Here is a 14974-nt window from a genome sequence, read left to right as displayed (position 1 = left end):
AGACTAGAGTGGTTACAAGTCCATGGTTGTACAAGAAATTTGATTTTGGAGTTTCACATAAATGTCGATTCACTATGCATTGGGGTCTATGATGAAACTATGAACAATTTTTTTTTCAGTGCAAAATTAGATAAATCTGTGCATTTATGTATGCTTGATTATTAAGATTATTGTTCTTGATTAGACTAGAGTGGTTACAAGTCTATGGTTGTGTAAGAAATTTGATTTTGGAATCTCACCAAAATGTCAATTCACTATGCATGGCGGTCTATAAGTGTGTGCGTATTTTGTTGGTGATTTCCTATTCAGGAAATATCACACGGACAATCAAAGTTTTGGCCATAATATCAGCTTCTGTCAAAAGTGACCCTCCCCCCAAGATAGGTTTATAAAAAGTGACCCTCCCCCTTGAACTGTTTTCTAAAAAGTGACCCTCCCCCAATTCCCCCAGCCCCACCCCCTCCCTGTAATTACTGAAGGCTCCCTAGTCACTCTTTCATTCAACAGGCATTGTCCCAATTACAGGATGAGGTACCCATTACTCTGCTCAGTGAAACAATGAGTTGTAAAGTGCCTTGGTCCAATGGCACAGCACCGTGCTAGAGTCTCAAATCAACATGCTCCAACAGTGAGTCCATTACTCTAGACGTGCCAGATCTCTCTTAGATCAAAATAAGCGACTGCTTTTCCCCTATTTTGTTATTGTCAAATCTGCGATATGAAATTTATTACTGTTATCCTCGTACTTTAGACATCGTGACAAGCACATTGTACCGAACGCCGCAATAAATATAAATGATATGACGCCACCATAAACATATCAAACGATATGGAGACTCAGTCTGAGACTGGCATTGAGAGTTTTACAAGAGGTCAGAGGTTAAATGGGTCCACGAGACTACCTGTAAATAGTATGTTAGCCTGAGCGTGTCCTGTATTATGTTAGTGACCCCACACAGAGGGAACGCTGGCTAGAATGGCTGACGAGTCACCTGTCCGGAAGCTCGCAGATGAATATTGGCGATGGAGGCTTCAAGACAGTCCAGAGTTCGCCACTCTTGTTGGATGCCATGACTACGACGACCAACTTGACTGCCATCACTCTGGAATCGTATCAGAACAGGAAGGTCAGTGCAGTTTTGAAAAGATTATAACCTTGAATGACATAGGCTACATCGTTCATACAGTCAGTGGGCATATTCAGAGGTTCTGTCGAGGGACGGGAAGCACACTAAACGTGTCCTGTATTCAGTTAGAATTGGTGCACTGGTGCAGGGGTCGCCGCAGTTGCTAGGATACAGACTCAAAAGTTTAAAGTTCAGACTCGCGAGGCTGAAAATCTGGTAGCTGTGGAAACGCAGCTATCTGTTGGCGGGGTTGACCTTTGACCTGCATAGCGATCCCCGCTACCCCGCCAACAGATAGCTGCGTTTCCACAGCTAAAAATCTGGTAACCCGGAAGTGATCTGAAGGGCATGACTCTTTCATGACGCTTTGTGTTAGATCATTAGATATCCTTGGTTCTCTCGGAAGACTTGTTTGGTTCTTTTTGTTTGGGGGTGGGAAATGCCAAAATGACGCCTTCAAAATAACAGCGAGGCCACTGATAGCAGAGAAAATCTAAAATAAATTCAGCGACAGTTAACTTCTGTCGTTCATACTTTTCAATTTTTTGCGCATTCACGACGTACCTAGATTTTCAATGTGACATTTTTACTCATATTATTTATAGTACTTCTACATGCTGGAATAGTAATTATTCAGCTTGTTCATGGCCTAACCGGATATCTGATGTCCATTATCGTTCGTAACAATTACGGACCAGGCCTATCATCATGATTTGTCAACAAAAGTTCTTGGTATTTATTGGTGGTTCCCACACTCATTCTCAATATTGAATATTTCCAAAGCCTCTTTTTCGTAAAAACTCAGCATTGGCAATGCAATATGACAATGGCAACACGTAGGCGCAAGCATGTTAAACCAATCCTTCTTAAACGAGATTATTTTTTGTCTTTAAAAAGCATGTTACAACCGCGGCAAAGCAAGTGCATAGATAACTGATTGTAATACAAACAGAAACTACAATAGCAACAAGTACTGGAAAACCTTAAAGTATAGAAGCGGCACCTTTATTTTACTGATAAAGAGCTAATAAACCACGGGGTGCTTGGTTTAGATATGAGAAGTCTCCTTGCCAAACAGAAATATAAGAAATCAACTTGGCAGGGACTTCCTGAAGACAGTACCATTTAACGCCACCCTGCGGAGATTTCTTACTGACAGCGACAAAGTATGGATAAACAAGGCGCAGTTAGACTACATATTAATTACTATTAGTGTTTGTATTACAATCAGTTATCCTATGCACTTGCTTTGCCATGGTTGTACAAGATACTTTTGGTAATTTCCAAACGTAATCTGCATTCCAAAAATTATCGTACCCTGACTTTTAAAACTATGTATTGTATAAACTTTTAGAACGTTAGAAATCCCAAGCCCTTCTTTGTGTATGCATTTGAAAAGGCTTAATTTTTTACTTCTTTGTATTGACGAAGAGCTGCTGAAAAAAGTTTTCTAATTTCAACTTTTGCTTCTAGTCAGAAATCTTTCGAATTGGAACGTTCACATTATCTATTAAAAAGGTAATGCACGGGACTGATTTTTGTCTGATCTAGTTTTGGTCTTTCGTTGAAGTTCTCCGAAATTTATTACAAACAAAAATGTATAACTGAGACACGTTCTTTTTTCGTGGATCTCGCTTCTTCATTAGGAAACATGCAGGAGATTTTTAGAACAGGTTCAGGGACTTGAGAACACCAAGATGACCGAAGACGACTACATCAATTTGCTTCTCATGAAGAAAGAGGTTGAAACGTATTTGGACGGGTTCGAATTTAAAGGGTGAGTACACGCTGTATTATCATAACCTTTATTTTCTTTTGCGAAAGTGCTATTTCAATATGCGATATGGCGATATACCAGTTTATCGCTAGAGGGCGCAATGTTTAACCTTCGAGCTGCAGGGAATATGTTTTCTTTGTACTTTTATTCCGTTTGATTTACATATTAACAGTAATGTAGATTTGACATTCTATGTAGATGTGAGAGTAGATGTATCTTTCAAGAAAGGGACTATATTTTTAGTCAGTACCAACAGTTGAACATAGAAATGTTATGGTAATAGTTGAAAAGGCACATATAAAGAGTCTTTTTGCATGGCCAATATAAATTTGCATATCAAGTTCATACGGATCAGAATATGGATTTTTCGTCAAGGAAGTCGAGGAAATGCCTACAAGTTCTTCTCGGACAAAAATGTTCTTTTAAGATTTATTTGCAGGCGGGAGATTTTAATATTCGTTGGCCTGGCTCCATGGTCGGTAGAGATAAAGATTCCGCTATTTTTCGGCTGTGGGAGGCAAACGCGTGTGGCAGTGTGTATACGTTCGAAAAGCTTTCACTTTCTCGCTATATTGTACATTAATTTATGCAGAATATGTCAGAATTGTTGTGCAGGTACAGTCACAGAGAAAACCTCCATTTAAAATTTCTCAAAATCGAAATCATTGAATAATAAATATAGTTTTAGCTATTTTTTCCGCTGAAAATGTGCATAAGAAATTATCACTTCTCAGGCCTTTCAAAACAACAGTTAAAGCTGTTGCAAACCTAAAAGTAATGACCACGCCCTATCCATACTTTAAAGAATTATGTATATTTCCAATCCAACAATTTTGTTTATTTTCACATAAGTTATTGTTCAGATATTGCACATTATATGCATCAAATAAAAATATGGGGTCACCAGCCTATTTACAATGGTACGTCGCTTACCATCACCCCCTCCCCATATGTGAAATGGGAAAAAAATCGCATTTGATGAGAAATATGTCCTTTTCAAATTATTTTGTCGGGATTGTTAAAATACTTTGTAAACATATCGACATTCAAAAATTTAAAACTTACTAAAACTCGAAGATAATTTAATGATCATTGAATCATCACTAATAATGTCCGCTTTCATTCTAAAAGCTCTGACAATAAGTTGTATGAAGATAGGTTTCCATCAAAACCCCACGCTGTAATTTTACAGTGAGTGAATCGATCATCCTTAAAGTGTTAATATCGAACTTATTTCTTTCTCAGATACTACACACCAGTTGTTCGCAATGAAGACATAAAGACCTACTTTGAGAAAGTTGTCAGTGGCATGAACTTCAGAAATGAGGAAGACTATGAAAAGCTGTTCTTAAGATTTCAAAAGTTCCCTCAACAGGTACAGGATCACTTTAACGCAACAGGGTCATTCGACGCAGGTGGTAGTTTTAGTAACCGCATCCTCCTGCTTAATTTTTCAAGGCGCCAATGACGCGTCGCAAGGGAAAATTGAACAAATAAAGCTTTACACACATCCTTTGGATGAGGCACTAAGCTTAAAATTTATTCGTTCGTTTGCTTCCAAGTGTGAATGCCTGCATATTTCTTGGCATGGTATCCTTATTGTTCCATGGGTACAGTACCTATTGAATTTATGCCTTGCGAGCATTTTGAATCCAACGAAACTGTAAATCTGTTTTGTCTATTAAATATCATCAGGAATACTTGTCTTTGTGCAATTTTCAATAAAAATTCGTAAACCATTGCCTCAATTATAAAGGTGAAGTAGGTGCAGTACCCGAACATATTAGTCAGTGTATCATTATACAAAACTGATGACAAAGTCATGGCAAATATTCAATGAACCATAGAATATCGCACAACTATGTTTGGTAGGTGAATCGGATATATATTGCTTCGGTGAAAATGTAGTATATTCACCGAGTCGGACACTCAGTCACCCTTTGTTACAAAATGTCGATCAGCGGAAGGACTTCGCCAAAAGTATAGATTCCCGTAAGATACCGGTACCTGTTTTTCATTTTTCCTCAGATTGAGAGTTTTATCACGCTGATGATGCGTCACGGCTTACAAGAAGGAAGAGTGAGCCACATTATGGTGATGGTAAGTTCACAATCAAGGACTGGAGTTAACAACAGAATGTTATTTCCAAAGATCATTAGCCCCCCCCCCCCCCCACAACCACCACCATCAACCCCCTCAATACCCTAGCACATCACCTTTTGATCTCCGTAGAGCAAAAGACTACTTTTCTTTCCGACCTTTTTACCAAAGGGAATTTTGGAACGCCTGTCTGCCCATTTTGAATTTTCAGCATTTCTTTGTGTGCGACATAAAGCAATAGTTCTTGACTAAGAAAGATACAAGAACCGTTTGCTTGGGGTATGTCAAGAAAAAGTGAAATAACCAATTCAACCGACGGCATGAAAACAAATAACGTAATCCTATTGAATGATAGGCGTTAATTGCCACCTTAATCTGTCGTGTCACTCCATAGCCCTTATTCCATATATTGAAATATCTGCGAGTAAAATAGCAAAACATGGATAAAGGTAGTTTCAAATAAATCGACTCTGCCCTAACACGGTGTAGAAAAAACTTATACGGCCTGAGTTCAAAATTAATGCATGTACTACTGAAGTAACACTTGCGCTTTTCTTGCATGGTCTACTGTACATCCGATGTAGAGGAAATCGCTCGATACTCTGGCGCAGTTCATACAGCTAAGTGCAGAGGCCACGCAGTTTTATAAACCATTCCTGAAACTAAAGGACCTGCAAACCATCAGCGCAGAAAGGTAAAGTTAAAACTCATCAAACATCGGCGAAGTGAAGTAAAACAGTTACAATCATTTAATTGGAGGAGACACGAATAATGAGTTATATCATTTTACATAATAGCTTTGTCAATATCAGTGAATTTGGTGACGTCATTTCCCAGGTTATTACTAATAATGTATCCGATTATCTGACAGGTTAGCCTCAACATGTTTTCTACATCTGCAAAGTCACTGGCATCGCCAAAACTACAAAATATAATGGACCCCCTGCCGGCCAGGCAAACTTTTATTCCACGATTCACTCGGCGCGGCCTCGTACATTATATCGTGCAAAATTTACTTTCGTCCATTGTGGGCCGGGAGGGGGTACATTACACATGAAAATGACAGTAGTCACTGTATGAACGCGTGCATATTCTGTACCTTTTTCTGGCCGACCTACCTAAAATAAATCTGAAGTATGTTATCACACATTAATTACTGAAGGTTAAAAAGGATGGCTGTGCTCACACCTATTGAACTACCTGAAACAACTCTTGGTTTTATGAAGAGGCGAAGAGTAATTTCTTTATGTGGAGCAGTAAACTTGTTTTAAATTACATACTCTTTCTGTATTTGCAGTTGCCTTCGCCTTGACTATTATTTGCTTTTTCCATCGAGCGTCTGCTTGTCTGTGTCGTTTCCGGAAAGTATAAATTGTACCCATACACTTAATATTGAACTATGTTGTATTGAGCAGCTTTAACAAATTAGAGCAATATAAGTAGGACCAGTATATTTTTTGCTTACGCAAGAAGCTCGTAGCTTGACACGAGAAGACGTAACGAGGGGGATTGTGGATATAGTTCCATGCCTGTCTTTTTTATAATCTTTTAGGTTTGAGCACTGTAATAATATGGTTATTCAAGGCACAACTTTTCCCTTCTCGTCAAAATGTTTATGATTGGCTGGGTTCGAAGTATTTCATCAAACATCTAGGCTTTATCTTTTCACAGAAAACGAAGCATTGAACAAAGAGGTCTTCAGCTGATCAAGAACGAGATACTAGGTTCATTTGAAACACTTGTCAACTTTCTCAGGGACGTAAGTAATTCTTAATATTTCAGCTGTATAGCCAACACCAATTTGCAGGCGTAGAAACATAAAATGTATGCCAAATATTGAAGTGTAGCCCTCCAAAAGCATTCTATACTTTTTCACTGCAGATGGCCAAATTCTTCTATAGGGATTTCTAGTGTGCAATATATTTATAGGTTTTATCTGGGCAAGGTCTGGTGCTTTCCGGCCCTGGCTTACAAGATTAAGCGTAATTTAATTTTCTCTAATTATCTCCCAGGAGTACATGTTACATGTTCGACCACATTTGGCGTTTTCTTCGTTGCCAAACGGCGAAGCTTTCTACCAAGGGGCCTTGAAATTTCACCTTGCTTATGACCTGACGGCCAAGGAGGTACACGACATAGGTCTTCAAGAAGTCAAGAGAATTAGAAATGACATAAAAAAGGTAAAATCAAAATTTATGTCGCTTTGGGATTCGAACGTTCTGGGAATGTTAGAGTAACTTACTCTCGAAGCCAGGAATATGGTAGACCGTTTGTTCGTAGATTTGAAGCATGCAAAACAGATCGAATCTCTGTTTCAGTATCTTACCGTGAGTGTCTTTATTGTTCCTCGAATGGATACTTACATGGATCTTCCAGCTGCTGCTTCAGACAAACGTAACCCTGTACACCGGTGTGAAATCATGACATTGTACCCTTACCTATACCTTACCTTTCTATCATAATAAAACGCAGCGTTCTCACATAACCCATTCTACTCACAACATTTCCGTCATATTATAACGTCACACAACTAGGTATTTTATGTGTTCACAGCACTTATTCAAATGATACTCCAGCTTACTAAATCCTTTCCATATCTCGGTGAAATATTAATGCATCGACGTTTATATATTTTTGTAAAGTGTCTGGCGTAACATTTGTAAATTATGAACATAACATGTACATGTCGAATGGAAATGCCTTCCATTTGATAAAAGTGGAAGTTTTATGATCATGAATCACACAGATTAGAAAGGTACATTTACTCAAACCCATCAAGTGATTTTGTCTTCCGCATTAATTCACTCGCAGGTCATGGAACGGGTTGGATATGAAGGAAGCATCGCAGAATTCTTTGAATATACGCGGATAAGTAAACAATCTCACTTCAACTCACAGGTATTGTGATGACACTTCTGAAAGTAATTTACATAGACATTTACAACGCGCGCCAGTGCAGTCACCTTTGACCATTACTCGGTGGCGCAGCGCGCCAGCATTAACCAACCGTAAAGAGCCTCGCTTTCCTTCGCCCTTTCAGCCTTGAACCAATCCAGGTAACGTGGCGGCAAAGGGGTTTTATCGAAGATATACCCAAACCACCACAACTTCAAAGTTTCATTAAAAGCTGGTGAGGTCTCAAAACTCAACACCCAGCCCCAACAAATCACATTTCTGCTATTTATAACCCCTGTTTGAAAGATACCGAACCATGGGCCTTGGTATCTACATTTTTATGTATAAATATTAATATTCTACATAATATTATACATATTAACAATTTTAAGTTTATTAAAGTGATGCTACAGTAGCGGCATCATTATTACTCTTGCTCCTGCTAATATCTATCCCACTTCACCTCTGCTAGGAAGAGATAATGGACGAATTTCGTAACAACGTGGAAAGGATATGCCGTGAACTTCCAAAGTACTTTAAGACTATTCCAGACGCAGAACTAAGGTACGATTACATTATCTGTGATGCTGAAATATTCTCGCTTATTTTAGTGCATTGTTAGTCATTTAGCTTGAAAGAGAAGCTACGATTTGTCCGTTATCCCAGTTTTCTTATGAGCAAACCCAAAATTGGTTGCTGACTTCAAATAGAGCTTGTGAATTCTAATTTACAAATATAACAGTTACACATTTCTTTTAAGGCAAAAAGGATCTCTCGGAGGAAGATTTTTGGAGTAGTGGGTATTATGAGATAGTAGAACTTACGTAATACGGACATTTGCTTGGGTATGGTTTGAGTATGTTCCGGAGGGTACGGGGTGATATTATCGAGTTCAGTTTTTTCCTTCAAGCATTCCGTTGTTTCCGAGAACAACAAATCTTAAGTAAAAATATTGATTTTATGCGTGTGGTCTAGGAACAGTGGTTTGCCTGCTTGAAGACGAGGTGTGTATCTGAATATTACAGCCACTGACAGGTCAAAGTAGACACAAACAGCCCAAGCCATCTCATAGCTTGACTAATTTGATTCATCTGTGGTGCCATGATTCTCAAAATTATATGCATTTATATTATATGAAACGGTCTCATATATGAAACGCTTTCATTTTGGTTTCGTTCGATTGACATAGGAAGCAAACGTAACAATCGCCAACGGTGATTGACTGAATAATATCCATTTAAATATTCATTGGTCCAGCGGTTTTGATGTGTCGTTTTTCTAAGTTTTGCACCATCTCAGAAACAATTCACGTCTGAGTGGCTTCACCACTACAGATTTCTATATAATATTATTTTAACTGTTTTAATAGGATAGAAGAAATTGCTAGCTCCTCCAGGAGTACAGCGTATGCAAGGTACGATGGTGCTTCTCTGGATGGAAAGAGGCCAGGCACTGTTTTCCTGAATTGCCATGATCCTGAATCCAGGTGAAGTTATGCTACAAGTATTGTCGCATTTATATTTGAATGATTGTTGCTAGACAAATAAGAGGCAAATAAAGATTACCAAATGACATTTTAGGCCTTGTCACACCTTAATGATTTAGCAAGCGAATGCCGACGTATCAAAATTTCTCTAAAACGCTGGCATACGCTGAACTTTACACTGTATTTTCAATTTAGGGTTTATACATAGAGTCTTTATAATGATTTGGACGTATACATAACGTATTAGTAACGTATATAGAACGTTTCAATAACTTACAGATAACTTATACCAACGACTGCTAGAGTGTTGCCGGCGTTCATAACTTATGCCCAACGATAGTCTAATTTCTGCATAGCGCGGCAGCGTATACCAAATAATCACGTGTCGTAGTCTATAAAGATGATTTTAACATGAATTATGATTTTTTTTAATTATTTGTTTGCATATTTTTTAGTTGGCAAACTATGAAAGTGCATGGGCGGAGGGGAACTATGGCTGTAAATAGTATTTATCCTTTTTTGTCCTCATACTGCATGATTGAAAGTACAAGAAATTACCATATTCATTTGATTATGAGTGGTGGTATATGCTTGGGATCCAAACTTGGTATTCAGGGTCACTGAAAATTTACATGTTGTAATCATGAGAACAGCACTTTTGCCAAGGAGACTGCATGCCATCCTGGCATGTTGGCAGCTGCTTGACATGGACATTTGCTCACTGTGGAGTGTTGAGGAGTACTGACGAGTAATTCCCCCTGTGAACCCCATTTTTACATACCCATTCGCCAGAATGTTGCCGATACGCCATTATAAGGTAGCTGTAAGTTAAAAACACGTTCATGGTCGTCCTGAACAGGTCAAATACGTCTACATCGTTGAAGGTACACATGTAAGTTCGATCTAGCTGAGGTTGCAAGCGCGTTACTCTTTTGTTAAAATACGTTTTGGGTACGCTAGCCAGTTATCTCGACGCATTTCGACTTATGAGTAACTTACAAGTAACGTGTGTCAACGTGTGTCAACTAGCGCATAACCAACCTACAGCTTCCGGTCTGCGCCGTGTTCGGGACGAATGAGCCATGCGCTGGTATAGGTCGAAAGGTTTTGTGCAAAGTTTTGAACAAAATTTTTCGATGACCTTGCCGTACTACGACGTATAAGAGCGTGATCTTAGACGACCCTATGTTTGTCACTAAAGGTACTTACTGCTGTCGACGGAACTTTTCCGCATCAGAAACAAGAACAAATATGATAGATGCCTGTAGGTTAAGATGTTTGTCAGAAATTATCAAATGTATAGTCTCTTAATCACATGCGTCAGTTCATTTGCTTTTCTGTGTTTGAATGACGTCATGGCCCTGTCACACCTTGACGACTTAGCCAGCGTGTATCAACGTATGAAAAATTTGTCGAATACGTTATGGGTATGTTTTATAGAAGTTAAGAGCACGCTGAAGCATGCTGGCATACGTCGTACAACGGCGTGGTCGTCGAAACTTTTGTGCATGTATGGCTCATAAAGTACGTCCCGCACACACCTTATGCGCTCGTTGACGCACGTTACTTGTAAGTTACTCATAAGTCGAAATGCGTCGAGATAATTGACTAGCGTACCCAAAGCGAATTTCTAACCCATGAGTAAGTTATGCATACGCCGTGTATAATGTATACCCCTAAAATTGAAAAATACATCGTTAGTTCAGCAAGCCAGGGTTTTAGAATAATTGTGATACACCGATATACGCTGGCTAAATCGTCAAGGTGTGACAGGAGCCCTCAGATTGCCGGGTCAAGATTCCGACAACCTATATCACCAAAAACAATATTGTTTGCTGCATGGAAAGATCTTGCACAAGATCCCACGTGATCTTTGTAGACTTTGTTTTAAAAACGATTCAGAGCATGATGTACCCGACAATAGCTTAACTTTGGAGTACGGTTTTTTACAATATTTACTCGACGTGTCAAAGGCAAGGTGTTATTATAACCCCCAAAAAATAAAATGTAAACACCCACTTTCCAGTTTATCAAGACAGCATATATGTATGAAGTGCACCGGCTTTAGTCCGAACTTCACGCGTCAACAAAAACAACACAGTCTCTACATCTCTAAGCTGAGTTGACAAGCTGAATGCTGTGTACCTCCACATTCTTTTGGGGTAGAACAGCGAACTGTGGATTAGACTGAAAACAACCAAGTAAACAAATCGTCAAACGTTACAGCTGTTGTTCCTTGAATCACAAGAGTACTTATCTCTATGCACGTATTGGCAAAGCGAATTGTCTGTTTTGCAGGTCAAATTTTCAATTGATGGCGCTAGCATTACACGAAGCAATGCCAGGGCACCACCTTCAGTTTTCCTACAGTTCTATGATGGAACACTGGCCTGGTTTTCGGAGATGTAAAGACGAAAGGCAGAACTGCACAGTGCCTTCAAACTTCCCAAAGCACACTGCCTATATAGAGGTGAAGATTAACCTTTATTATGATTTAAATACTCGGTTGGAATTCATTAAACTGAGTAAACAAACTTGCAGTGCAACTTAAAATTGTTACCATTATTGTTACCATTGGATTTTATTCACAGGCTGCACACTATGAACAACATAATCTCTAATTAAAAATAATTTTCTGGGAAATGTCATTTGCAACAACGTATTTGTCGTATTCGTTAGGCATGTTTACTTAACAATGGTAGTTTTGTGTAATGTATACATAGGGATGGGGTATGTACTGTGAATTCCTGGGTGAAGAAATGGGGATGTATGATGACCCGTACTCTTTGTAAGTAAAACCTTATATCATTTTGTTTCCTCTGCAAATTACTATCATTATTTTTATGTTCCTTCTCAGCTTTATTTGGTTATTTTACTTCACACCATACGTGATCATTTCGGCATTGTTTGCGTTGACCACTTCATGAACCTATTTTATCACGTTCTCTTACAACTGTACGGCTATAGTTCGCCGTATGAATAGGGACATGCGTCAAACATGTAACCCCTCTTTCGTCATTCTCTTCCCTGTCACCCTGTCAGATTTGGTCGTTATTGCATGGAGCTTGAAAGAGCATGCCGTGCAGTTGTTGATACCGGTCTGCATGCCTTTCAATGGAGTAAGGAACAGGTCATTGATTACTTCCAACGGAACACGCCCACGTCACGTGACCTAATCGAACTTCAGGTTGACCGATTCGTGGCTTTTCCCGCACAGGTTGGAACAAATGTTTTTGTTTTTAAATCTCTTTCTCTACACTTTCGGGTCATGATTCATCATTTAAGGAATTTTCGAGAATTTTATGAGCTATAGTCGATCTGCTGGTAGACGTTACTGAAGGAGACCAAACATGAATTCTTGAAAAAGTTCATGATTTTGCCCTTTTTTCAACTTCAAGGTAAAATTCTTATGGGGTTCAGTACAATTCCGGTCTATAACTTGCGCGCGCACGAGTTGGGAACTTGTGGTAAAAATTGTCAACGCTTTGTTTTATGAAAGTCCATAGTCGTAAAGCACTCACCCCTCTGTGGCAATAGCTTGAGGCGCGGGCCACCACAGGACGATACTTCGTTGCATCATGGAACAGAAATAATCCTTTTGCTCGCTTTACAAAAATATTGCAGTCGTATAAAAAGAAACGCTATTTCTGAAGATTACCGTTTCTCTTGTCTGTTTTACTTGACGCCCAAGGCTTGCACGTACACTATTGGGCTGCTGAAATTCAAGGAACTTCGACGAAAAGCAGAGCGTCAGTTAGGTAGGTGAAGTGTCAACGAATTGAATACCTTTTATTTTTGATCTTTTGTTCGAAACAAGTTGGTTAAGCTTACATTTCCTTAAAAGTGTATGAGGACAAATTTTCCGTAGTTTACTTTCCCCTTTGAGATTCTCTTTCTTTAGAAAGGTGATGTCAAATCCTGACCTAGACTTTAGAAATATTGTTCTTTCGTGTACATTTTAATTTTCACTTTATTCCATTAAATGAGCGTTCAGTATGCTAGAGTCAGTATTTAAAGAAGCCAGACAGTTTCCCTTTAAAATTTCTACTTTAATTTGAAAGCATTGCATTAGAGGTAGTATGTACCACGAAAACAAAAGACTTAAACGTTTGCCCGAACTATCGGGGAATCTTTTAATCACTCTCTTGCTCGTAAGTATGTCAATTTGGATATGTTATTTCCAATGGTCTATCAAGTTGCTACGCTTAATCGATAGTTTTTAATTAAGTATGGGTCTCATTCACTTTTTGTGAGGTTTTGTTCCTTATTTTAAGTTTCATCGGTTGATAACGTTTGTTTTCTGTGTAACAGCACATATAAACCCTGTCTTTATGACCCCTGCATAACCACTGGCACTATATTTACCTTGTGTTTTAATTAAATATCTGTGTTTCGTATATTTTCGTAGAGGTGATGACATAATTTGCTTATGTTTCAGGCGAAAAGTTTGACGTCAGAGACTTTCACGAGGCGGTTCTGTCCTGTGGCATGGTTCCATTAACGGTCATGGAATTGCTTGTCGACAAGTACATCGAGAGAACTTTGAAGAACGACAACTGATCTCCACTTACACGGGCACGTTTTGCCTGGCCAATCGAAAGATGAATATCATGGGATGTTGATCGGGATTTGATCGTAATAAATACATGACACAGCAATCAAAATATGGCTATAATCTGGATAAAAAGTTTTTAATCCCCAGAGGAGACTTACGTATATATTTTAAGAAGTACTAAAATACCAACTATAGCCTTATGACGTTTAATGGACATCAACTATCGAAGACTGTTCTTCACATACCAGACGGAATGAACACGATTCACACCAACTGTATTACGAAGGACATTGAGCCGCTTCAGTATTGAAGCCAAGCACAACCAACACCCGCCAGTCAATTTTTGGTTTTCGCCTATTGAGTTTTTTTGCCTAGTCATAACGGACATTTTCAATAACCTAGATTCACGTGGCTATGTAAGACTTTGGGAAAAGCGCCCTCACATCCGTATATTTTTACTGATTACGCCCAGTCCGGTGCGGATAGTTGGATGAACGCGTATCGCGTCCAATTCAGGATTACTTTTGTGGTTAAAAAGTTTTACCATGGTTTTACTGTATACAAAAGTGCGCGAGATTCAAAAGGTAGATACTGGCACACTGTGTCCAAATATCGCGACGGTGCATTTCTGAACTATGTATTCTAGTTTCTCCGTGCGTTGATATCTGCAAAAGCTCCCTTCCTATCGTGAGATTAGAAAATACTTTTCTTGTTCGGAACGTAGTTGCAAAGTGTTTACAAATTTTACCCAAAGGTATTATTACTTTCTTCAATCGAATGTTTTCTGATGACCGGACTTATACTGTCTTTTCAAAGTAAAATGCAATAATTTTCATCACTCTGCTGTCTATCTCACTCCTCGATTTCCGCGTCATTCTTTGTTACATGTTTGACAGGTAAACAAATGATGTCATAATATTTATGTCAATTCATGATGGGATGGACAATTGCTTTCTGGAAAAAAACTGAAACAAACAGCGATGAATTTTTGATATATCACGCGTTTTTATCTCCAAACCTCTATTCTATTATGA

At 38.8% G+C, this 14974-nt stretch overlaps 1 protein-coding gene across 1 annotated transcript; it reads left to right on the top strand.

Annotated features, from left to right (window-relative positions):
* Window positions 1-900: 900 nt before the first annotated feature.
* Window positions 901-14096, top strand: LOC139134135 (uncharacterized). Its single transcript, XM_070701058.1, has 15 exons — window positions 901-1127; window positions 2774-2904; window positions 4150-4279; window positions 4933-5004; window positions 5589-5698; window positions 6676-6763; window positions 7017-7184; window positions 7816-7902; window positions 8372-8463; window positions 9269-9385; window positions 11684-11855; window positions 12109-12173; window positions 12428-12602; window positions 13077-13143; window positions 13824-14096. The coding sequence occupies exons 1-15, from the start codon at window positions 1011-1013 to the stop codon at window positions 13943-13945; spliced, it is 1713 nt and encodes a 570-aa protein (XP_070557159.1). The 5' UTR covers window positions 901-1010; the 3' UTR covers window positions 13946-14096.
* Window positions 14097-14974: the final 878 nt, after the last annotated feature.

Source organism: Ptychodera flava, chromosome 1 (assembly GCF_041260155.1).
Source record: "Ptychodera flava strain L36383 chromosome 1, AS_Pfla_20210202, whole genome shotgun sequence".
Classification (NCBI taxonomy): Eukaryota; Metazoa; Hemichordata; class Enteropneusta; family Ptychoderidae; genus Ptychodera; species Ptychodera flava.
This window is presented reverse-complemented; position numbering and strand designations above follow the sequence as displayed.

What these genes read in the sequence shown, in the direction of transcription:
- LOC139134135 (XM_070701058.1), top strand. Translation starts at nt 1,011, where the DNA reads ATGAATATTGGCGATGGAGGCTTCAAGACAGTCCAGAGTTCGCCACTC. An exon ending in TTGTCAACTTTCTCAGGGAC is followed by an intron (nt 6,764 to 7,016) that starts GTAAGTAATTCT and finishes ATTATCTCCCAG; the next exon opens with GAGTACATGTTACATGTTCG. An exon ending in AGCACACTGCCTATATAGAG is followed by an intron (nt 11,856 to 12,108) that starts GTGAAGATTAAC and finishes ATGTATACATAG; the next exon opens with GGATGGGGTATGTACTGTGA.